The sequence below is a fragment of the Pituophis catenifer genome, unplaced genomic scaffold (assembly GCF_029215685.1).
Source record: "Pituophis catenifer annectens isolate HBS135680 unplaced genomic scaffold, rPitCat1.0.hap2 SCAF_5, whole genome shotgun sequence".
Taxonomy (NCBI): Eukaryota; Metazoa; Chordata; class Lepidosauria; order Squamata; family Colubridae; genus Pituophis; species Pituophis catenifer.
In genome coordinates, this window is record NW_027256885.1 from 107,247,316 (window position 1) to 107,266,848 (window position 19,533).

Consider the following 19,533-nt stretch of genomic DNA (forward strand, 5'->3'; position numbering starts at 1 on the left):
ATTAGTGGGCATTTATGCCCCAAATAAAAAACAGGGAGAATTTTTTAAGAAACTCCATGAACAATTAGTGAAAATGGCATATAATGAAATCTGTATGATAGGGGATTTTAATGGCATTGTGGATCCGGAGAAGGACCACAAGAGCAATAAAGAAAAAAAAAATAAAAGGACAAATTTACCAAGAGCTTTTTTCGAGTTAGTCGATGAATTGGATCTAATTGACATTTGGCATACCTTGCACCCAAACGATAGGCAATATACCTTCTTTTCAAATGCACAAAAGTCGTGGTCCAGAATTGACATGGCATGGGTTAGTAGGAATTTGGGGTTAGAAATTGGAACAGCTGTAATTAACCCAAATGATTGGGCAGACCATAATCCACTAGAAATTAGATGGAAGCCCGTTCAGAGAAAATACCAACGGAGGTGGAGGTTTAATGCTAAATTATTGGGCGACAAAGACTGTATACAAAAATTCAAAGAAGAAATAAACTTCTTTTTCAAGGAAAATGAAAACAAAGGCACATCCCGCGCAATAGTATGGGATACAATGAAGGCCTATCTGAGAGGTGTCGTGATTTCATATACAGCACATAAAAATAAAGAAGAAAGGAAGATCCTGGAAGACTATTTAAATCATATAGGAGAATCAGAAAGAAAACTCCAAGATAACCCAGAAGATGAAGCAGCCAAAGAAAATTGGATGATGTGGAAGCATAAAGTAAATATCATGGAGCAAGAAGAGCTGGCACAAAGAATGAAAAGAACGAAACAATATCTTTTTGAGAATACTAACAAATCGGGCAGGTGGCTGGCCTATAAATTAAAAAAGGAAAATGAAAGGGGAATAATTCATACCTTAGAAGACTCTAAGGGCAAATTATTGACTAACGAGGAAGGAAAACGGGACAGGGTGAGAGAATACTACGAATCCCTATATAAAGAAGAGGAGATACCGGATGACAAAATAGAACAATATTTGATAAAAGCAGAGCTCCCACAAATAACTGATGATGAGAAAGAAATGCTCAACAGAAAGATTACAATTGAAGAATTAAAAATAGCCCTTTCCAAATTGAAAAACAATAAAGCGCCAGGACCTGATGGATTCCCAGGGGAAATATATAAAAAATTAGAAGAAACACTCCAACCGAAATTAGTAGAAATTTTTAATGATGCATTGTTAGACCATAAAATTCCAGAGTCATGGAAAGAGGCGCATGTTACACTTGTGCCGAAAGAAGGTGCCGACCTAAAACAAATTCAAAATTACAGACCAATTTCGCTCCTAAATACTGACTACAAATTATTCATGGGTATAATGGCAGAAAGAATGAAAAAGATTTTAAATAATTGGATATTCAAAGACCAGAACAGATTTTTACCGGGGAGACAAATTAGGGATAATTTGAGAATCGTGCTAGACACTCTAGAGTATTATGAAGAACACCCCGGAAAACAGATGGCTCTGATTTTTGTCGATGCTCAAAAGGCATTTGACAATCTAAATTGGAAATTTATGATTAAACAAATTGAGATTATGAAATTCGGAACAAATTTTGAAATGATGATTAAATCTATTTATAATAACCAAAAGGCGAGTATCCTGGTGAATGGGGATAGGACTAAAACATTCCAAATTAGTAAGGGAGTAAGGCAAGGTTGTCCCCTATCCCCCTTATTGTTTATTTTGGCCCTAGAAGTTCTTCTGCGGAAAATTAGAACTAATGAGGAAATAAAAGGATTGAAGATCAGGAAGGAGACCTACAAGACGCAAGCATTTGCAGACGACGTAGCTCTAATCCTTGAAGACCCCATAGAATCGGGACCTAAAGTATTAGAGGAATTAAGTAAATATGGAGAGGTGGCAGGCTTCATACTGAACAAAACTAAAACCAAAGTATTGATCAAGAACACAACTGAGAGCCAGAAAAATGAGATAGAAGTAGTATTAGGATTACAGGTTACCAAAAAAATTAAATACCTAGGAATTTGGATTACATCAAGATGTTCGACCCTGAAAAACGATAATTATACTCCCCTAATTAGAAAAATGAAACAAGACCTAGATAGCTGGAAAAAAATAAGACTATCACTTTTGGGCAAGATAGCCACAATTAAGATGAACATCCTCCCCAGAATATTATTCTTATTCCAAAATATACCAATAAATTTAGATAATTTTTTTTTCTAGAATTAGACAAAATCATCAGAGAATTTATATGGGAGGGGAAAAAACCGAGATTTTCCATTAAAATTTTAAGGGGCAAAAGAGATATAGGTGGATTTGGACTCCCGGATTGGGAAACATACTACAGGGCAGCTAAGCTAGTTTGGATAAGAGATTGGATCACCCTGGAAAATGAGAGGATTCTTACCTTAGAAGGCCATGACTTGCAAAAAGGCTGGCACGCCCACATTTGGGACACGGAGAAGAAAAGGAAGACACATTTCCATAGACATAAAATTAGAGACTCCTTGATACAAACATGGACTCAGATTAGGCAAAAATATTACAAAAAAATCCCAAATTGGCTCTCAACGATGGAGGCCCTGACCCACCCAAATAGGTGGGAGAGGGAGAAAATGGGCAGATATAAAGATATTTTAGACGAAGGAGGGAGGCTTAAACCAAATGACACCTTACGAGAGCAAGGAATAATTTTAGATTGGTGGACCTATTCACAAGTAAAATCCAGATATCAGAGAGACAAAGAACAATACGGTTTAGAACTTGGACCAAATGGATTGGATAAAGTCCTGATGGGAACAAATAAAAAGATTCTGGCAAAACTATACAATTATTTATTAGGCGACGATAAGTTCGAAGATGTCACAAAGAACCAAATAATTGCATGGGAGAAAAATATAGGGCGCGATATAAATTTTGGGGAATGGGAGGAGGCATGGAACAGAAATCTTAAACACACTAGAGCGGTGGCATATAAGGAAAACCATTACAAAATGTTGCATAGATGGTACCTAGCCCCGGCCAGACTAGCAAAGATATATCCCAATATACATCCTAACTGTTGGAAATGTGGCTATGGTCAAGGCACCTTCTTTCACATGTGGTGGACATGCCCGGAAGCGAAAGGATACTGGAATAAAATTAGGAGGTGGTTACAAGAAATAATTGACGAAGATATTGAACTAACACCAGAGATTTTCCTCCTGGGAATAATAAAGAAGCCATATAGAAAGGAAATGACACATTTAATGATCCACATAATTACAGCCGCCAGATTGGCATACGCACAGTAATGGAAAGAGAAAACTCAACCACCAGAAGAGCTTACAATTAAGAAAATACTCGAGTGCGCAGAGATGACTAAATTAACTTATGAATTAAATGATGAGAAGTCAGTTTACTATATGGTGTGGGAAAGGTGGTACAAGTGGTTGCATGACAAAATGAAAGAAAGATCTAAAGGTGTGTTAAATATTGGTTAAAAGTGAGTTGAAATGTCACCAAGTACTATTTATGTAAATAGTTAAAACACTGCACATCCGATACTAATTGAAAATGTTATTATACTTATGTGTTTTATGTTTCTGTTTGAATGTTTGTTTTTCCTTTTTCTCTTTTTTTTTATTTCTTTTTTTGTTTTGTAAAAAACCTCAATAAAGTTTCTATAAAAAAAAAAAAGAAGTCAGGAGAGTGACTTGGAAGATAGCCAATGAGAAGTAGAGAATTGGGGATCGGAAAGGGAGGGATTGGGGGGCAAAAGGTCAGTCTTGTCCGCATCGAGTCATGATCCGGTTGCTGTGCTTGAATAAAGAAAAGATTTCCTTAAAGATTGGCAGTTTGGAAATTCATTTATTTTGAGATAGCATCTAAGTCTGACAGACGGACAAGACTCACAACTTTCCAAGCCAAACTGGCAAACCTCCAGCCCTCCAGCTCCCTACCAAATGTTTGGATGGATTGGAGGCAAGATTCTGAAGCCATGGCAGCAAGCCAGCTCTCTACTGAAAGTCTACTCCAAACGGCTGTGAACCAGCCACCCCTCCCTACTCCAGCCAGCTTGGATGCAACGGGGCCACCCCCTCCCCAGCAAAGCTGCAACCCCCCTTTCCCCCCTCCCCCACTGCCACAGAATTACCAAGGACAGACGATCGTGCTCCAGCCCAAGAGAAGAAAAAATGATGAACCTTGGTGGACTTTGCCAAAATCTGCAGAAGCTGAATTCCCCTTTACAGACGCTAAAGGTAAGGGGAAGCCCCTGAGTGAATTGGGAAGGGCGGATTGGTTATGGGATTGGCAGCAAGCCAGACAGAAAAAAACTTCAACCCTGCCACTTGAAAGCCCCATGGAGGAGTTAAAGCAAGATTTTGAACGTGCCGTCAGCCTGGAAGACGGTCCATCCTGCAGGCCCAAAGATAGAAGGAGGCCAGCTGACCCTGTTGAACTAAGTCACCATAGACGGGGGCCCAGCCCACCCCCCTCCCACACCGGAAGGAGAGAAAGTCCCAGTGTACATCCATGGGTTCCTCCTCTGCCCAGCAAGCATACCAGCCTACGCAAGGCATCACCCCTCCGCCCCCGAATGAGAGATGAGGAAGAAACCCAACGATACCCTAGACAGGCACACAGAGCCCCACTATGGGAGGAGGGGCCACCGAGGGCAGAGCCACCCCAGTTCAGAGGGAAGTTTGATGGGGATCCAGACCAGGTGGTGCAGTTCCTCGATGCAGCTGAGGTCTATATCGAGCGCTATGGGCACCTTTACCCATTCCCCAGAGCCCTGGTCAATGCCATTTCAGAAGGGCTGGAGGGAGAAGCAAAGACTTGGTCATCAGCCCTCTACAAGAATAGAGCCCCCCAACTGCAAGACGCAGATGATTTTTTGCAACTACTGCGGGCGAGATTCGAGGAAGTAGGGGAGGACCCATATGTGGAAGACGAACTCAGAAGCCTAATGCAGAGAGGGAAGCCCATCAAGGAGCACATTCGTGAGTTCCGAAGAGTCGTGGGCACCTTGCCTCCCCTACCTGAGCGACTGCTAGTGTATTTTTTCAGAACGAGCCTAGATAAGCGGATCGCTCAAGTGACCGCTTATCGGGACATCCCAAACCGACTCTCCGAATGGTTCTGCGTGGCGATGCAAGTTGAAAGGGGACTGAGCGTCAATGACATGCTAAAGCAACCAGAGGCCAGAGAGAGATACCAATCGGACCCGAGGCCACAGACCAGACGAGGAACCATGGCACCACGGCCTACCCAAAGGCCTTTCGTTCCACGGAGCCCAATGAGATGCTACAGATGTGGAGGAATGGGCCATCTAGCAGCAGCGTGTGGAACCCCGGGCCCGAGGCCAAACCCTCAGCCAAAGGCACGACGAGAACGGGGCCCCAAGTGAGCCACCGATGTGCCACGAAGTCTCCCCCCCGGCACAGAGGTCTTCGCCCACCTGACCGAGACAAGGGGAGTCCCGGATGATGGAAACCAATCCCCCGACTCATATGACAGCGAGGACGATGGTGAAGACAACCCAATGGTGAGTGGACCCATCCACCCTTTCCTTTTCCCCATACGCCTAACAACCCCAAAAACAGGTACCCAAGAGACTTTCCAAGCCCTGATAGATTTGGGCTGCACTAGGTGCCTGATTAATCTACCAACAGTCCTAAAATTGCGGATCTGAGCTAAGAAGCTCAACCACCCAATTCGTTTTGAGCAAGTTGATGGGACCCTAGTAGGCGGAGCTTGCGCCACACATCTGACCAAGCCAGTGAAGCTAGAACTAGGGGATCACTGGGAGATGATATGGTTCATAATAGCCCCCAAGATGGCCGATCCAGTCATACTGGGACTTTCCTTGCTAGACAAGTGGGGTCCAATTATCTGGTGGCAAGAGGGGACCCGCAGATTGAGGGTAGCCAAAGGGCCCCAACCTCTGCCGTTCCAAACAGAACAAACACCCCCCACACTCGAGCCCCAACGTCTCCCACCTGAACAAAAGAAGATGGCACCGACGCAAGGGCCCTTCCTGAAGGGCACTGCGAAGCAGCTGGGGCCCACATCCAACAACACCCATGAAACAGAGCAGATTCCAAAAGACTACCAAGACCTAGCAGAGGTATTTAGCAAGACCGAGTGTGACGTCCTACCTCCCCACTGCGATGCCGACTGCGCCATCGAAATCATCCCTGGGGCGAAACTACCTAAACCTAAATTGTATGCCATGACGCCCCGTGAAATGCAAGAAATGCGAAACTACATAGACAAGAACCTACGAAGGGGTTTCATTGAGCCAGTCAAACCGCGGGTCGCAGCACCGGTCCTCTTCAAAGAGAAGAAAGACGGCTCTATGCGTCTGGTAGTTGACTTCCAGGGATCATTGCAGTCTGCGTACACAACTTATACCCCCTCCCCCTCATGAAAGACATGCTAGCCCACCTGGCCAAGGGGAAGATTTTCACCAAACTAGACCTCCGTGAAGCCTACTACTGAGTACGCATCAGGGAAGGAGACGAGTGGAAGACCGCGTTCAACTGCCCCCTGGGAAGTTACCAATTCAAGGTGATGCCATTTGGGCTGCAGGGAGCCCCAGCCGTGTTCATGCAATTGATAAACAAAGTTCTACATGACCACCTGTACAAAGGGGTCCTCGTCTACCTAGATGACATTCTCATTTACACGGAGACCATAGACAAACACATACCCCTCGTCCGCAAAGTTCTGGAAAAACTGCTGAAAGCGAACCTCTATGTCAAACTGTCAAAATGCGAGTTCCACCAATCGCGTCTGGACTATTTATTTATTTATTTATTTATTTATTTATTTATTTATTTATTTATTTTATTTGATTTCTATACCGCCCTACTCCCGAAGGACTCAGGGCGGTGCACAGCCAAACAATAAAACACATACATACAAAATTTAAAAGTAGAATAAAATCAAATTAAATAATTTTGGCCCCGACAAATTTAAAACCCCAAACTTTTAAAACCAATTTAAAATTGAATGTATAAAATACTAAAAGATATTTAAAAATTAAAAATCTTTTATAAAAGAGGGAGAAAATTAGGCCAGGCCCGCCTGGTGAAATAGTAAGGTCTTTAAAGCGTGGCGGAAGGTGCGCAGATCCGGGATCCTCCGTATCTCTGGGGGGAGCTTGTTCCAGATAGTAGGTGTCCCCACAGAGAAGGTTCTCCCCCTGGGGGCCGCCAGTCGGCATTGTTTGGCTGACGGCACCCGGAGGAGCCCCTCTCTATGGGAGCGTACCGGCCGGTGGGAGGCTATTGGTGGTAGTAGGTGGTCCCGCAAGTACCCAGGTCCTAAGCCATGGAGCACTTTAAACGTGGTAACCAAAACCTTGAAGCGCACCTGGAAGACTACCGGGAGCCAGTGCAGCTCACGCAGGAGGGGTGTTACATGGGAACACCATGTTGCTCCCATTACCACCCGCGCGGCCGCACTCTGCGCCAGTTGGAGCCTCCGGGTGCTCCTCAAGGGGAGCCCCATGTAGAGAGCGTTGCAGTAGTCCAGGCAGGAGGTGACAAGGGCATGAGTGACCGTGCGTAACGAGTCCCGATCCAGAAAGGGTTTAGGTTACCGAGTGTCAAACGAGGGGATAGAGATGGACCTGGCTAAAGTACAATCAGTCCTAGACTGGCGACCCCTGTGCACCCACAGGCAACTACAAAGCTTCCTGGGGTTCGCAAATTTCTACAGGCAATTCATCCCCTCCTTTGCAAGAATTGCCAAACCTCTGACGGACCTCCTAAAGACAGGAAGTCCGACAACGAAACCCCGCCCGGGACAGCCTCTACAATGGGACTGGGCCTGCCAACAGGCATTCGAGACACTAAAAGGCTCTGCTCGGATACTAGGTGGCTTAGATACTCAGGAGCTGGGCCTTCAGCTGATGCTGTGCAATGCCAGGTCCGTGGTCAATAAGGCCCCCCTCATCCATGATCTTATACAAGAGGGAGGAGCGGACCTGGCGGGTATTACGGAGACCTGGTTGGGCCCAGAGGGTGGCGTCCCTCTGGTTGAAATGTGCCCACCAGGCTTCAGAGCATTCCATCAGCCGAGGGCTCAGGGGAGGGGCGGGGGGGGTGGCGGTTATTATTAACGAGGATCTGGGTCCGAGGGAGACCACTGTGCCTCAGATAGCCGGATGTGAGTCCCTCCTTGTGAGGTGGGGCCGTGGGGTTCAGATGGGCTTGTTGCTTACGTACCTGGCTCCCTGCCGCGTGGCAACAGCCCTACCTGAGCTACTCGACATGATAGCCACGGTGGCAGTAGATACACCCAGGCTTTTAGTCATGGGTGATTTCAACTTGCCATCCGTCGGTGAAACGTCTGAGGTGGCTCGGGAGTTCATGGCTTCCATGACGGCCATGGACCTGACCCAGTTAGTTCATGGCCCTACTCACAGGGGAGGTCACACTCTGGATCTGATTTTTGTCTCTGGCCAGTGGTTGAGTGGTCTTGTTATAGGGGATATAGACATGGAACCCTTGTCATGGTCTGACCACTCACTCCTTCGCCTAGATCTTCGAACCGTGACCCCTCGCCGCAGGGAGGCGGATCCAATTAGATGGATCCGCCCCAGGCGCCTGATGGATCCTGATAGGTTCCAGACGGAGCTTGGGCCATTTCCTGAGGATCTAGCACATGACTCGGCCGAGGACCTGGTAGCCGCCTGGGATCGGGCGGCTGGTGGGGCCTTGGACCGAGTTGTGCCTTTGCGGCCTCTGACCCGATGCCGATCCCGTGCGGCTCCTTGGTTTACTGAGGAGCTGAGGGAAATGAAGCACCGGAAAAGACGCCTGGAGAGCGGTTGGAGGGCCAGTCTCGCTGAATCTGATCGAACACTGGTAAGGTCGCATATTAAGGCCTACCTAGTGGCGATAGAGACGGCAAAGTCTAACTACTTTTCCGCCTCTATTGCGTCATCAGGGAATCGTCCGTCCGCCCTGTTTAGGGTGACCCGCGCCCTGCTCCATCCGGGAGTGCGGGAGGATCCCTTAGAAGGCAGGGCGGAGGATTTCGGACAATACCTGTATGACAAAATCGCCCAGATCCGGGGGGATTTGGACTCTGACTGGGTAGATCAGGGCAGGGTGACGAGGAATAGTCTTGAGAATGTTATCTGGGAGGAGTTTGATGCTGTGACTCCTGATGATGTGGACAGGATTTTGGGGAGACTTAGTGCGGCCACATGTTTACTGGACCCGTGTCCCTCCTGGTTGGTACTGGCTTCCCGGGAGGTTACACGAGGCTGGCTCCAAGGTGTTATCAACGCTTCGTTGAGTGAGGGTTACTTCCCCACCGCCTTGAAAGAGGCGGTGGTGAGGCCTCTCCTCAAGAAGCCGTCCCTGGATCCGGCAATATTGGCCAACTATCGTCCTGTCTCCAACCTTCGCTTTATGGCGAAGGTTGTTGAGAGTGTGGTCGCACGACAGTTTCCGCAATTCCTGGAGGAAACATCTTATCTAGATCCGTTCCAGTCGGGTTTCAGGTCTGGGCACAGCACAGAAACGGCATTGGTCGCGTTGGTTGATGATCTCTGGAGGGCTCGGGACAGGGGTTGTTCCTCTGTTCTGGTCCTGTTAGACCTCTCAGCGGCTTTTGATACCATCGACCATGGTATCATGCTGCACCGGCTGGAAGAGTTGGGGGTGGGAGGCACCGTGTTGCGGTGGTTCTCCTCCTTTCTCTCCGACCGGTCGCAGTTTGTGTTGGCAGGGGGGCAGAGGTCGACCTCGAGGCCTCTCATTTGTGGAGTGCCGCAGGGATCGGTCCTCTCGCCTCTCCTGTTCAACATTTATGTGAAGCCGCTGGGTGAGATAATCCGTGGCTTTGGGGTGAGATACCACCAGTACGCTGATGACACCCAGCTGTACATCTCCACCCCAGGCCACCCCAACGATGCCCTTGAAGTGATGTCCCAGTGCCTGGAGGCTGTACGGATCTGGATGGGGAGGAACAGGCTCAAGCTCAACCCTTCCAAGACTGAGTGGCTGTGGCTCCCGGCATCCCGATATAGTCAGTTGACTCCATCACTGACTATTGGGGGCGAGTCATTGGCCCCCACAGAGAGGGCTCGCAATCTGGGAGTCCTCCTGGATATGCAGCTGTCCTTGGAGGAACATCTGACGGCTGTAACCAGGGGGACCTTTTGTCAGGTTCGCCTGATTCGCCAGTTGCGGCCCTTTCTTGATCGGGATTCCCTGTGCACAGTCACTCACGCCCTCGTCACCTCTCGCCTTGACTATTGCAACGCTCTCTACATGGGGCTCCCCTTGAGGAGCACCCGGAGGCTCCAGCTGGTCCAGAACGCAGCAGCGCGGGTAGTGACGGGAGCAGCATGGCGCTCCCATGTAACACCGCTCCTGCGCGAGCTGCACTGACTCCCAGTTGTCTTCCGGGTGCGCTTCAAGGTGTTGGTTATCACCTTTAAAGCGCTCCATGGCATAGGGCCTAGCTATCTTCGAGACCGCCTGCTGCTACCAACGACCTCCCATCGACCCGTGCGCTCCCACAGAGAGGGCCTCCTCGGGGTGCCATCAGCCAGACAGTGTAGGCTGGTGACCCCCAGGGGGAGAGCCTTCTCTGTGGGGGCACCTACCCTCTGGAATCAGCTCCCCCCAGAGATAAGGAGAATCCAAGACCTCAGTGCCTTCCGTCGCGCCCTTAAAACCCATTTATTTAAACAAGCCGGGCTGGCTTAAGATGAAATTTTTAACTGTTTTTTAAATGTTTTAAACGTTTTTAATTGGTAAATGAGTTTTAATTGGGCCAAATTTATATATCTTTTAATTGTTTTTAATATTTGTTCTGCATGTTTTTTAATCTGGCTGTACACCGCCCTGAGTCCTCAGGGAGAAGGGCGGTATAGAAATCCAATATAAAATAAAATAAAATAAATAAATAAAAGAAATGTTTGCAAAAGAACCAGTCTTGAAGCATCCTGACCCCAAACAACCCTTCGTCATCCAAGCAGATGCCAGCGATGTGGCAGTAGGGGCAGTCCTACTCCAAAAGAACAGCCAGGGGGACCTGCAACCTTGTGCCTACACATCCCGCAAACTCACCAACACAGAGAGACGATGGGCGGCATGGGAAAAAGAAGCATTCGCGGTGAGATGGGCGCTGTTAACCTGGCAACACCTGCTAGAAGGAGGCCAGACACCGTTCGAGGTTTGCACTGACCACAAAAACCTGGAGGCCCTCAAGACCCCACGGAAGTTATCGCCCAGGCAAGTCCGGTGGGCCCAATACTTCAATCGTTTCAACTTCGAGCTGAAGCACATCCCAGGGGGGAAGAACTTTCTGGCCGATGCCCTCTCCCGAATGCCTCAATACAACAGTGAACATGAGCAGATAGTGAATCCCATCATCCCTTCTGCCCAAGGAGTGGGTCAAGTAACCACCAGACGGCAGCATCGAGACCAGCAGGGCCAACCCGCGAGTGACCTAACGACGAGGCTCAAGGCAGAAACGTTGGCGGACCCCTGGTTCTGAGACAATCGACATCTCTTGACAAAGAGAGATGACCTAGCATGGAGAGGGATGAAACTTTATGTCCCAGACACCTTGCTCACCTTGATCCTCAAGAGAAGTCACGATGTCAAACTAGCGGGACTGTCACATGTAAATGCCTTATTCTCTAATATGTAAATAGTATATGAACGGGATATCAGGGGTTAATTTATTCTTCACTTCTTAATGTATTCATACTTTACCACTCCCATACCTAGCTCCACCCATTGTATATATAAGGAGCTGCACGCACCCATTCCTTGCTTCTATCTGTGAATATTCAGTGAATATAGAATGCCTTGTGTAAATAAAGAGAGATATATTTGAACTCTTAACTCTTACTAGATTTATTGAGTCTGATCCTGAAAATATTGCAACAGGGACATTTTGGCTTCCTAAAGACTCTGCACTTAGCACAGAGACAGTTTTGGTGGCCCCACATGAGAAAAGACGTAGACAGCTATGTAAAAAGTTGTACCATCTGTGCCACGATGAAAACCTGACCAGGAAGGCCCCCGGGGCTGCTGCAGCCAGTAGCTGAACTGTCAAGGCCATGGGAGGAGATTGTTATGGACTTCATTGTCGAACTGCTGAGGAGCAGCGGAAGCACAGTGATCTGGACTGTAATAGACTTGTTCTCCAAACAGGCACATTTCATACCCTGCAGCGGACTACCCTCAGCCCGCCAATTGGCCAAACTGTTCGTAAAACACATCTACCGCCTGCACGGAGTGCCCAGAAGAATCATCTCTGATCGAGGTGTCCAGTTTACAGCGAAGTTCTGGAGGGAATTCCTTCGATCCATAGGATCATCCCAAGGCCTTAGCTCAGCGTTTCACCCGAGCACCAATGGGGGGGCAGAGAGATTGAATGCCATGGTAGAGCAGTACCTGAGGTGCTACGTTGACTACCAACAATTGAACTGGGCGGACCTCTTATCGTTTGCGGAGGTCACATATAACAATGCTGTCCACAGTAGTACAGGACTAACCCCATTTAAGATAGTGAGCGGCATCGATTTTGTCCCCATGCCAGAGTACCTGAGGGAGCCTCCTTCCTCAGTTACCTTGACCGAATGGATGGCAATGCTAAGAGAAACCTGGAAGAACGTCAAGAGGGCATTAGACAAGGCAGCACGGTCTTATAAGAAACAAGCAGATAAGCACCAAGCCCCCCAGAGGCCGTTCCAAGTAGGGGAAAAGGTCTACCTCTCCACCAAGTACTTGAGACTCAGACTCCCGACCAGAAAACTGGGGCCAAAATTTATAGGACCATTTCCAATAGTAAAAATAATCAACCCGGTCACAGTACAATTGCAGTTGCCCCGGTTACTAGGGAGGATACACCCCGTTTTTCACAGTAGCCTCCTGAAGCCTGTAATAAGGTCAACTTTAAGGCCGGTGCCAAGTGATCCCCCAGGGCCCTTGATTGTTGGAGGCCAGACCCACTATGAAGTACAGCGAGTTCTCGATTCGAGGTGGCACAGAGGGCGCCTCCAGTACTTAATTAAGTGGAAGGGCTACCCCTTGTCAGAAGCTTCCTGGGTGAAGAGCACAAATATCCAAGCTGACCGCCTCATAGCTAAATTCCACTCACTGGGAGAGTGAAGGGAGAGGGGCTGGATGTCAGTGCCTCAGCGCTGGCAAAGAGAGGAGAGATAAGCTCTGAACTTTTGCCTGCTAAATCCCTTTGAAGCTCGGTCATCGTGGAAATGAGGAGGGGGGAGACATTCCTGTGAAATGATGAGACAAGAAGTCAGGAGAGGGACTTGGAAGATAGCCAATGAGAAGCAGAGAATTGGGGATCAGAAAGGGAGGGATTGGGGGGCAAAAGGTCAGTCTTGTCCGCATCGAGTCATGATCCAGTTGCTGTGCTCGAATAAAGAAAAGATTTCCTTAAAGATTGGCAGTTTGGAAATTCATTTATTTTGAGATAGCATCGAAGTCTGACAGCCGGCTGGCGGGCCCGCGGGGGAGGGCCTTCTCTGTGGCTGCCCCAGCTCTCTGGAACCAGTTACCTCCTGAGATCTGGACCATCCCCACCCTATTGGCCTCCCGAAAAGCTGTGAAGACCTGGCTTTTCTGGCAGGCCTGGGGCCATTGATCTCGCTGTTGCGATCTGGCGAGATCCAGCCATGAATGGTGTGAATGGGTTTTAATTGTTTTTAATGTTTTAATTTTTAATGTTTTTATATATGGTTTTTAAATGCATTGTAAGCCGCCTTGAGTCTTCGGAGAAAGGCGGCATACAAATTGAACAAATAAATAAATAAATTTGCAATTTCAAGCTCGGTAGGCGAGCTTCTTGACTTTGTTGCTTGGGTCGCCGCGATCGGGATGGTTGCCTGGGCGTGGGCCCATTCAACCGGTGCCAGAGGTGTGTTCAGCATGGCTGGAACCAGCGGTGCCACTGCTGCCAGGGGGGCTAGACCTTCAGCTGGCTGGTCACTTTGGATCACCGCAGCGATAGGCGCTGCCAAGTGGGTGGCCTTGCTGATAGATGGCGCCATGTTAAGTTGGCCATCCTGAATTAGGAGCTGGCCGGGAGCCATGTTATTTGGTGGGAAACTTAAAGATGGCAGTCTGTAGTTTCCCGCCCTTGCCTCACTAGTGGTAAAAGGGGTTGCGGGACAGGACTGGGTGGTTCTTACTGATCCGGCGCTGTCCTGGATCTCAGTCCTGTCCCTCGCCGCTGTCGCCATGGTCGGGATCCACAGTAGGGCGGTGAGGTCGGCAACCGGGTCTTTGCTTGCCGCCGTCAAGCCGAATGCTTGGAGTATTGCTGACCTCATTTTGTCCCTCTCTGCCAGGTTCATGGTCGAGGCTAGAAGGGGTGTCCTCCTGGTCTCGGCTTCTGCAGGTGGAGGGTGTTCGCTCATGGCCGCGAGTAGGTCGTGAAACGGGATACTCGCTCTGGGGTTTGCCATCCCTCTGGTCTCCTGTGCGATTGATGCCTGGGGCACTTCAGCCGAAGTCGTCCTGGCCTCGGGTTCCATCGGTCGGCATCAGGATGCCATGCGCCTGGCGAAGGCTCGGGTTACGATTCTTCCCTTCCGTGTTGACTTGATTGTTGGCATGTTTGTTTAGTACGTTGTAATGTGGATAAGGTTTCAACCATCCTCTGCTACCAATTGTTATGGAGGGTTGGTAGACCGCAACCTTATCTCCTTACAATTCACCAAACAGACAAGTCTCAGAAGAGTTTAAACTAAACTGTTTTTATTCACATAAGTAAAACAAAGTCTATTAAAAGAAGATCAGTAGTCAGTTTCCTTTTGCAGTGTCCGTTCAGCTCTTTCTGCCATCGCTCTGTGTGATTGGAGTCCGGGTCTTTCTTCCTCAGAAGGAGGAGGCTTTAGTGACTTCAGCTTTGCCTCTGACTCTGAACTAACTTGCCTGCTGGCTAGCAGCTCTTTATATACTGTCTCAGTGGAAGTTAGAAAAACCCAGGAGATTCAAAGCTAGGAGCTGCGCTCTGATTGGTTTATTCAACTATCTAAGCCAAAGGTCATTAATAGACACAGCAACTGGGAGGGAATTTTTCTCTCACAAGATTTAATCCTGTTTATTTTACATGCCTTTTACACCTGCTATATTTTTGTGATTACCTATTTTATTTGCACAAATGACCCAGAGACCCAGTCATCACCTGGATGGCTGAGATGAGAGAGAGAGAGACAGAGACAGAGACAGACAGAGAGAGGGAGAGAGAGAGACACACACACACACAGAGAGAGACAGAGACAGAGACAGAAATGGAGAGGGAGAGAGAGAAAGAGAGGGAGAGAGGGAGAGAGACGGAGAAAGACGGAGAGAGAAGCAGAGAGAGAGGGGGGAGAGAGAGGGAGAGAGAGGGGGAGAGAGAGAGAGAAAGAGAGGAAGAGAGGGAGAGAGAGGGAGAGAGAAGCAGAGACAGAGAGACAGAGACAGAGAGAGGGAGAGAGGGAGAGAGAGTGGGAGAGAGAGAGAGAGCGCTCTAATGTTGGGTTAAAAAAGCTGGCGCAGCACATGATTGTCTCTCTAGTCATCTTTTTTTTTTTTTTGATAGAATTCTCTTAATCTCAGGGACATTTTTCTCCAGAGTAAATATGATAGTAGTTGTGTTTAACAGCTAAGCCTACATTGATAGGTTTAAGTGAGCCATCAATCATGGGCCACACTGGACACAAATTGTAGGCTGGGATTATTTTTTAACATCTCCTGCTTTTAATCTTCATGAAGGAGTTTGCTGGATTATGTGACTCTTTGCCCTGATCCAGAAAACTGCATCTGCATCTCTTACACCAGCATAAGTGTCTGATCCGTTGGCCTCATAATCAACTAGTTTCTTTTCTGGTTTCAGATGGAAAACTCCAGTGGGAAGAGGAAGCAAATGTTAATCGCTTGAAAAGCACAGAGGTGAGAATGAGAATTATACACTATCATCTATGGGGACAACATTGGAGATAATTTTCCTAGCCATAAGGTTGGATTTCTTTTTTTCAATGTAGCAGCAAATGTTGGATAGTGATTGAAGCAGGGCATTCTATTCCTGGGTTCCTTAATTTGACTGTACTCAAATATGTGAATTTCACCTCCCTAAGAAGTCCTTAGGTACTTCAGCATGGTCATTGCTGAGAATTCTGGAAAATTGAAATCGTCATATCTAAAGATAAAATATACCCAGATTGTGGGATTAACCTTCTTTATTGAATTTACTTGAATAGAATAGAATAGAATAGAATAGAATAGAATAGAATAGAATAGAATAGAACAGAACAGAACAGAACAGAACAGAACAGAACAGAACAGAACAGAACAGAACAGAACAGAATAACAGAGTTAGAAGGGAGCTTGGAGGTCTTCTAGTCCAACCCCCTGCTTAGGCAGGAAACCCTACACCACTTCAGACCAATGGTTATCCAACATCTTCTTCAAAACCTCCAGTGTTGGAGCATTCACAACTTCTGGAGGAAAGTTGTTCCACTGATTCATTGTTCTAACTGTTAGGAAGGGTAACTGTCACTTGCCTTGACATCACTTTCTTCTCCTTCCACAGGCTTTGCTGACCCTCACCGTTCCCGAATACAGCAACAAGAGAGTTTCACGGCCCATTCAGACATACTTCTATATTTCCAATGGGCGCCGGAAAAGAAGTCCAGCTCAAGGCTTCAAATATTTGCCTGGTAGATGGACCTGGAAGATGGGAGATGAGAGTGGTTGGGTGCTAAAGTGTGCTTGATGATCCCTGCCAACCTTCTCCTCTTCTTCTCTAGTGATCTTCAAAGAAGAACCCCATCCAGATTCCATACCCCATGCATTCCCGCACATCACCCCAAATGTTCCCTTTTCACTACCGCCAGTACAAGGGGCCATGGATTTCTCCCCTTCCAGACCTCCCTTCTCTTACAGTCCTGAGCGCTCCCCACCTTGTTCCCCCTATGGCTCCAACTGGAGCCCTTGCTCTTTCTCAACCCCTCCCCATTACAGTCCGGCCTTCTGTTTCCCTCCTAGCGAGACCTACGGGGGCGTTAATCTCTCTGTACCCCGCCTTGCTCCCCCAAACCTGCCCCACCTTCATGCTTTAGATTGCCACCCTCCACACTTCCAGCCCGCTAGTCCACAACACAGTCCTCACGCACCAGGACAGAAAGAAACCCACGGCAGGGAGAGGTCACCGGAATGGACAGAACCAGACCTTGGATCCCAGGAGTTTAACCCCAAGGAACTGGAGAAATCGGGGTTTAGCAGTGGCTTCCGAGAAAACTTGCCTATCCATGGGATCACACTGGAAGAAGGTAAAGGTAGATTTGTGAAGCTTTCAATAAGATTTGGTTTCAATTTAAGAAGAATAACAGGATTTTCCTCTTTTTTTTTTTCCACATGCAAAATATGGAAACCCAGCCCTGCCAAAATCAGGTCATAATGACACAGAATAGCAATAGCTATTTCCAATATTCTTACCACTGGTTCGCCATACGCGTTCCTTCCGCGCATGTGCTTTGCTTGAGTGGGTTTCCAATATTCTTACCACTGGTTGGCCATGCATGCACCTTCCGTGCATGCACCTGGCCTTCCGTGTATGTGCTTTGCTTGCGTGCATGCCTTCCACGCATGCACCTGTCCTCAAAAACGTGGCTAAATAGGACAGCATTACACCGGGGCGGGGGCAGGGGCGGGGGCGGGCCCACCCGCAGTCGCCGCTACCACTTCGCCAGAACCGGTCCAAACCGACTGAATACCACCTCTGACTTAGAGTTATATACTGTTCCATAGTGCTTTATAGCATTCTCTGAGCTGTTTACAATATTGGTGTAGTGCTTCCAACAATCTGGGTCCTCATTTTATTAACCTCGGAAGAATTTAAGGCTGTGACAACCTTGAGCCTGTCAGGATTGAACTCCTGGCTGTGGGCAGAGTTAGCCTGCAATACTGCATTCTAACCACTATGCTACCAGGGCTCGTGGTGTGAATGCTTGCCTGGAGTTTTCAGATCAGAGGTGCAGAAATCAAGATCACCCCAAGATGGCAGGAGCGAGACATAGAAAATTATCTTGCTTCCATCTAGTGGTCATCTGGAGCTTTGCAGTCCAGATCTGGTAACCCTCGCCTCGCTTGAAAAAGTAGCCTTCCTCATCAGCCACAACTCAATTGTGTCAGAGTTGTGTCTTGCTGGTAATACTAAATTAGGATAGGTAGCAGAATGAGGCTGGCACTGTGTAATCTGGTGCCACAGGAAAATGACAGGCCACAGATGGCAGATGGCCCAGAATAAATGACATTTATAGTCTTTCCACTTCCTGTTCATATAGATGAATGGTTAAGCCAACAGTCATATTCACTTGTTCTCAAGAGACTGGTCAAATCAGACTGAATTTGAAAATAAACTTCAACGCAAGTGTGTACATAGGACTAACCTTAAGCTTATTTTCAGAGTATTGGGCATTGACTTAAAATTCCAGCCGAGCTCTATCTACCCTTAAACTTTGAATGATGGAGCAATTGGTAGTGGGATATTAGCAGAATTTTGGTGGAACTATAGATGAAGAAAGCTGGGATTTCTCTGTAGTCTTCCATTCAAGTACAGACCAATGGCGAAATCCATTTTTTTTTTATTACCGGTTCTGTGGGCGTGGCTTGGTGGGCATGATGTGTCTTGGTGGGTGTGGCGTGATGGGCATGGCAGGGGAAGGATGCTGCAAAATCTCCATTCCCACTCCACTCCAGGGGAAGGATACTGCAAAATCCCCATTCCCTCCCCACTCCTGGGGGAAGGATATTGGAAAATCTCCATTCCCTCCCCACTCTGGGGCCAGCCAGAGGTGGCATTTGCTGGTTCTCCAAACTACTCAAACTTTCTTTTTCTTTTTCTTTTTTATTTAAAAAGTTTTAACAATCATTACAACAATTTTCCCCCCTCCCCCCTCCCTCCAACCCCCCTCCCCCCCGACACCCACCCCCCCAGACTTCCCAGAGCAAAAACAGGGTATAGCATAACAAACATAAGCTAAAATAAGCTAACTTTCTATGGTCTCCAAACTCCCCCTTGCTCTTTAACTCCCCTTTCAACTAACTAAACATATTCAAAAAGGAAATATAGATTTCATTCATAAGTTATTTGAAACTTTTTAGTCCGATATTTGTTTTGAATATAGTCAATCCATCTTCTCCATTCCAATATGTATCTTTCATTTGAATGGTCCTTCAAATATGCTGAAATTTTAGCCATCACTGCTAAATTCACTACTTTTAGTGTCCATTCTTCAATAGTAGGCAAGTCTTCCTTCTTCCAGTACTGTGCCACCAAGAGTCTGGCTGCTGTTATTAAATTTAAAATCAACTTAGTCTCTATAACAGTACAATCTGTAATTATGCCTAACAAAAAGAACTGTGGAGTAAATTTTGTCTTCTTTTTGAGAATATTTTGAATAATCCACCATATTTTTATCCAAAATGCCTTAATTTTTTTACATGTCCACCATATATGATAATACGTGGCATTGTCACATTCACATCTCCAACACTTAGGTTACACACTTGGATACATACAGGCTA

At 47.3% G+C, this 19,533-nt stretch overlaps 1 protein-coding gene across 2 annotated transcripts in view; it reads left to right on the top strand.

The window, feature by feature from the left end:
* NFATC4 (nuclear factor of activated T cells 4) overlaps positions 1–19,533 on the top strand; it is a 134,529-nt gene that overhangs the window by 103,236 nt on the left and 11,760 nt on the right. The window contains exons 7-9 of one of the 2 annotated variants that reach the window (XM_070944362.1): positions 15,842–15,897; positions 16,538–16,664; positions 16,755–17,282. In XM_070944362.1, the coding sequence (XP_070800463.1) occupies positions 15,842–15,897; positions 16,538–16,664; positions 16,755–17,282 (711 nt within the window). The remainder of the gene's footprint in view (positions 1–15,841; positions 15,898–16,537; positions 16,665–16,754; positions 17,283–19,533) is intronic. The other variant, XM_070944363.1, reaches the window with a different exon arrangement.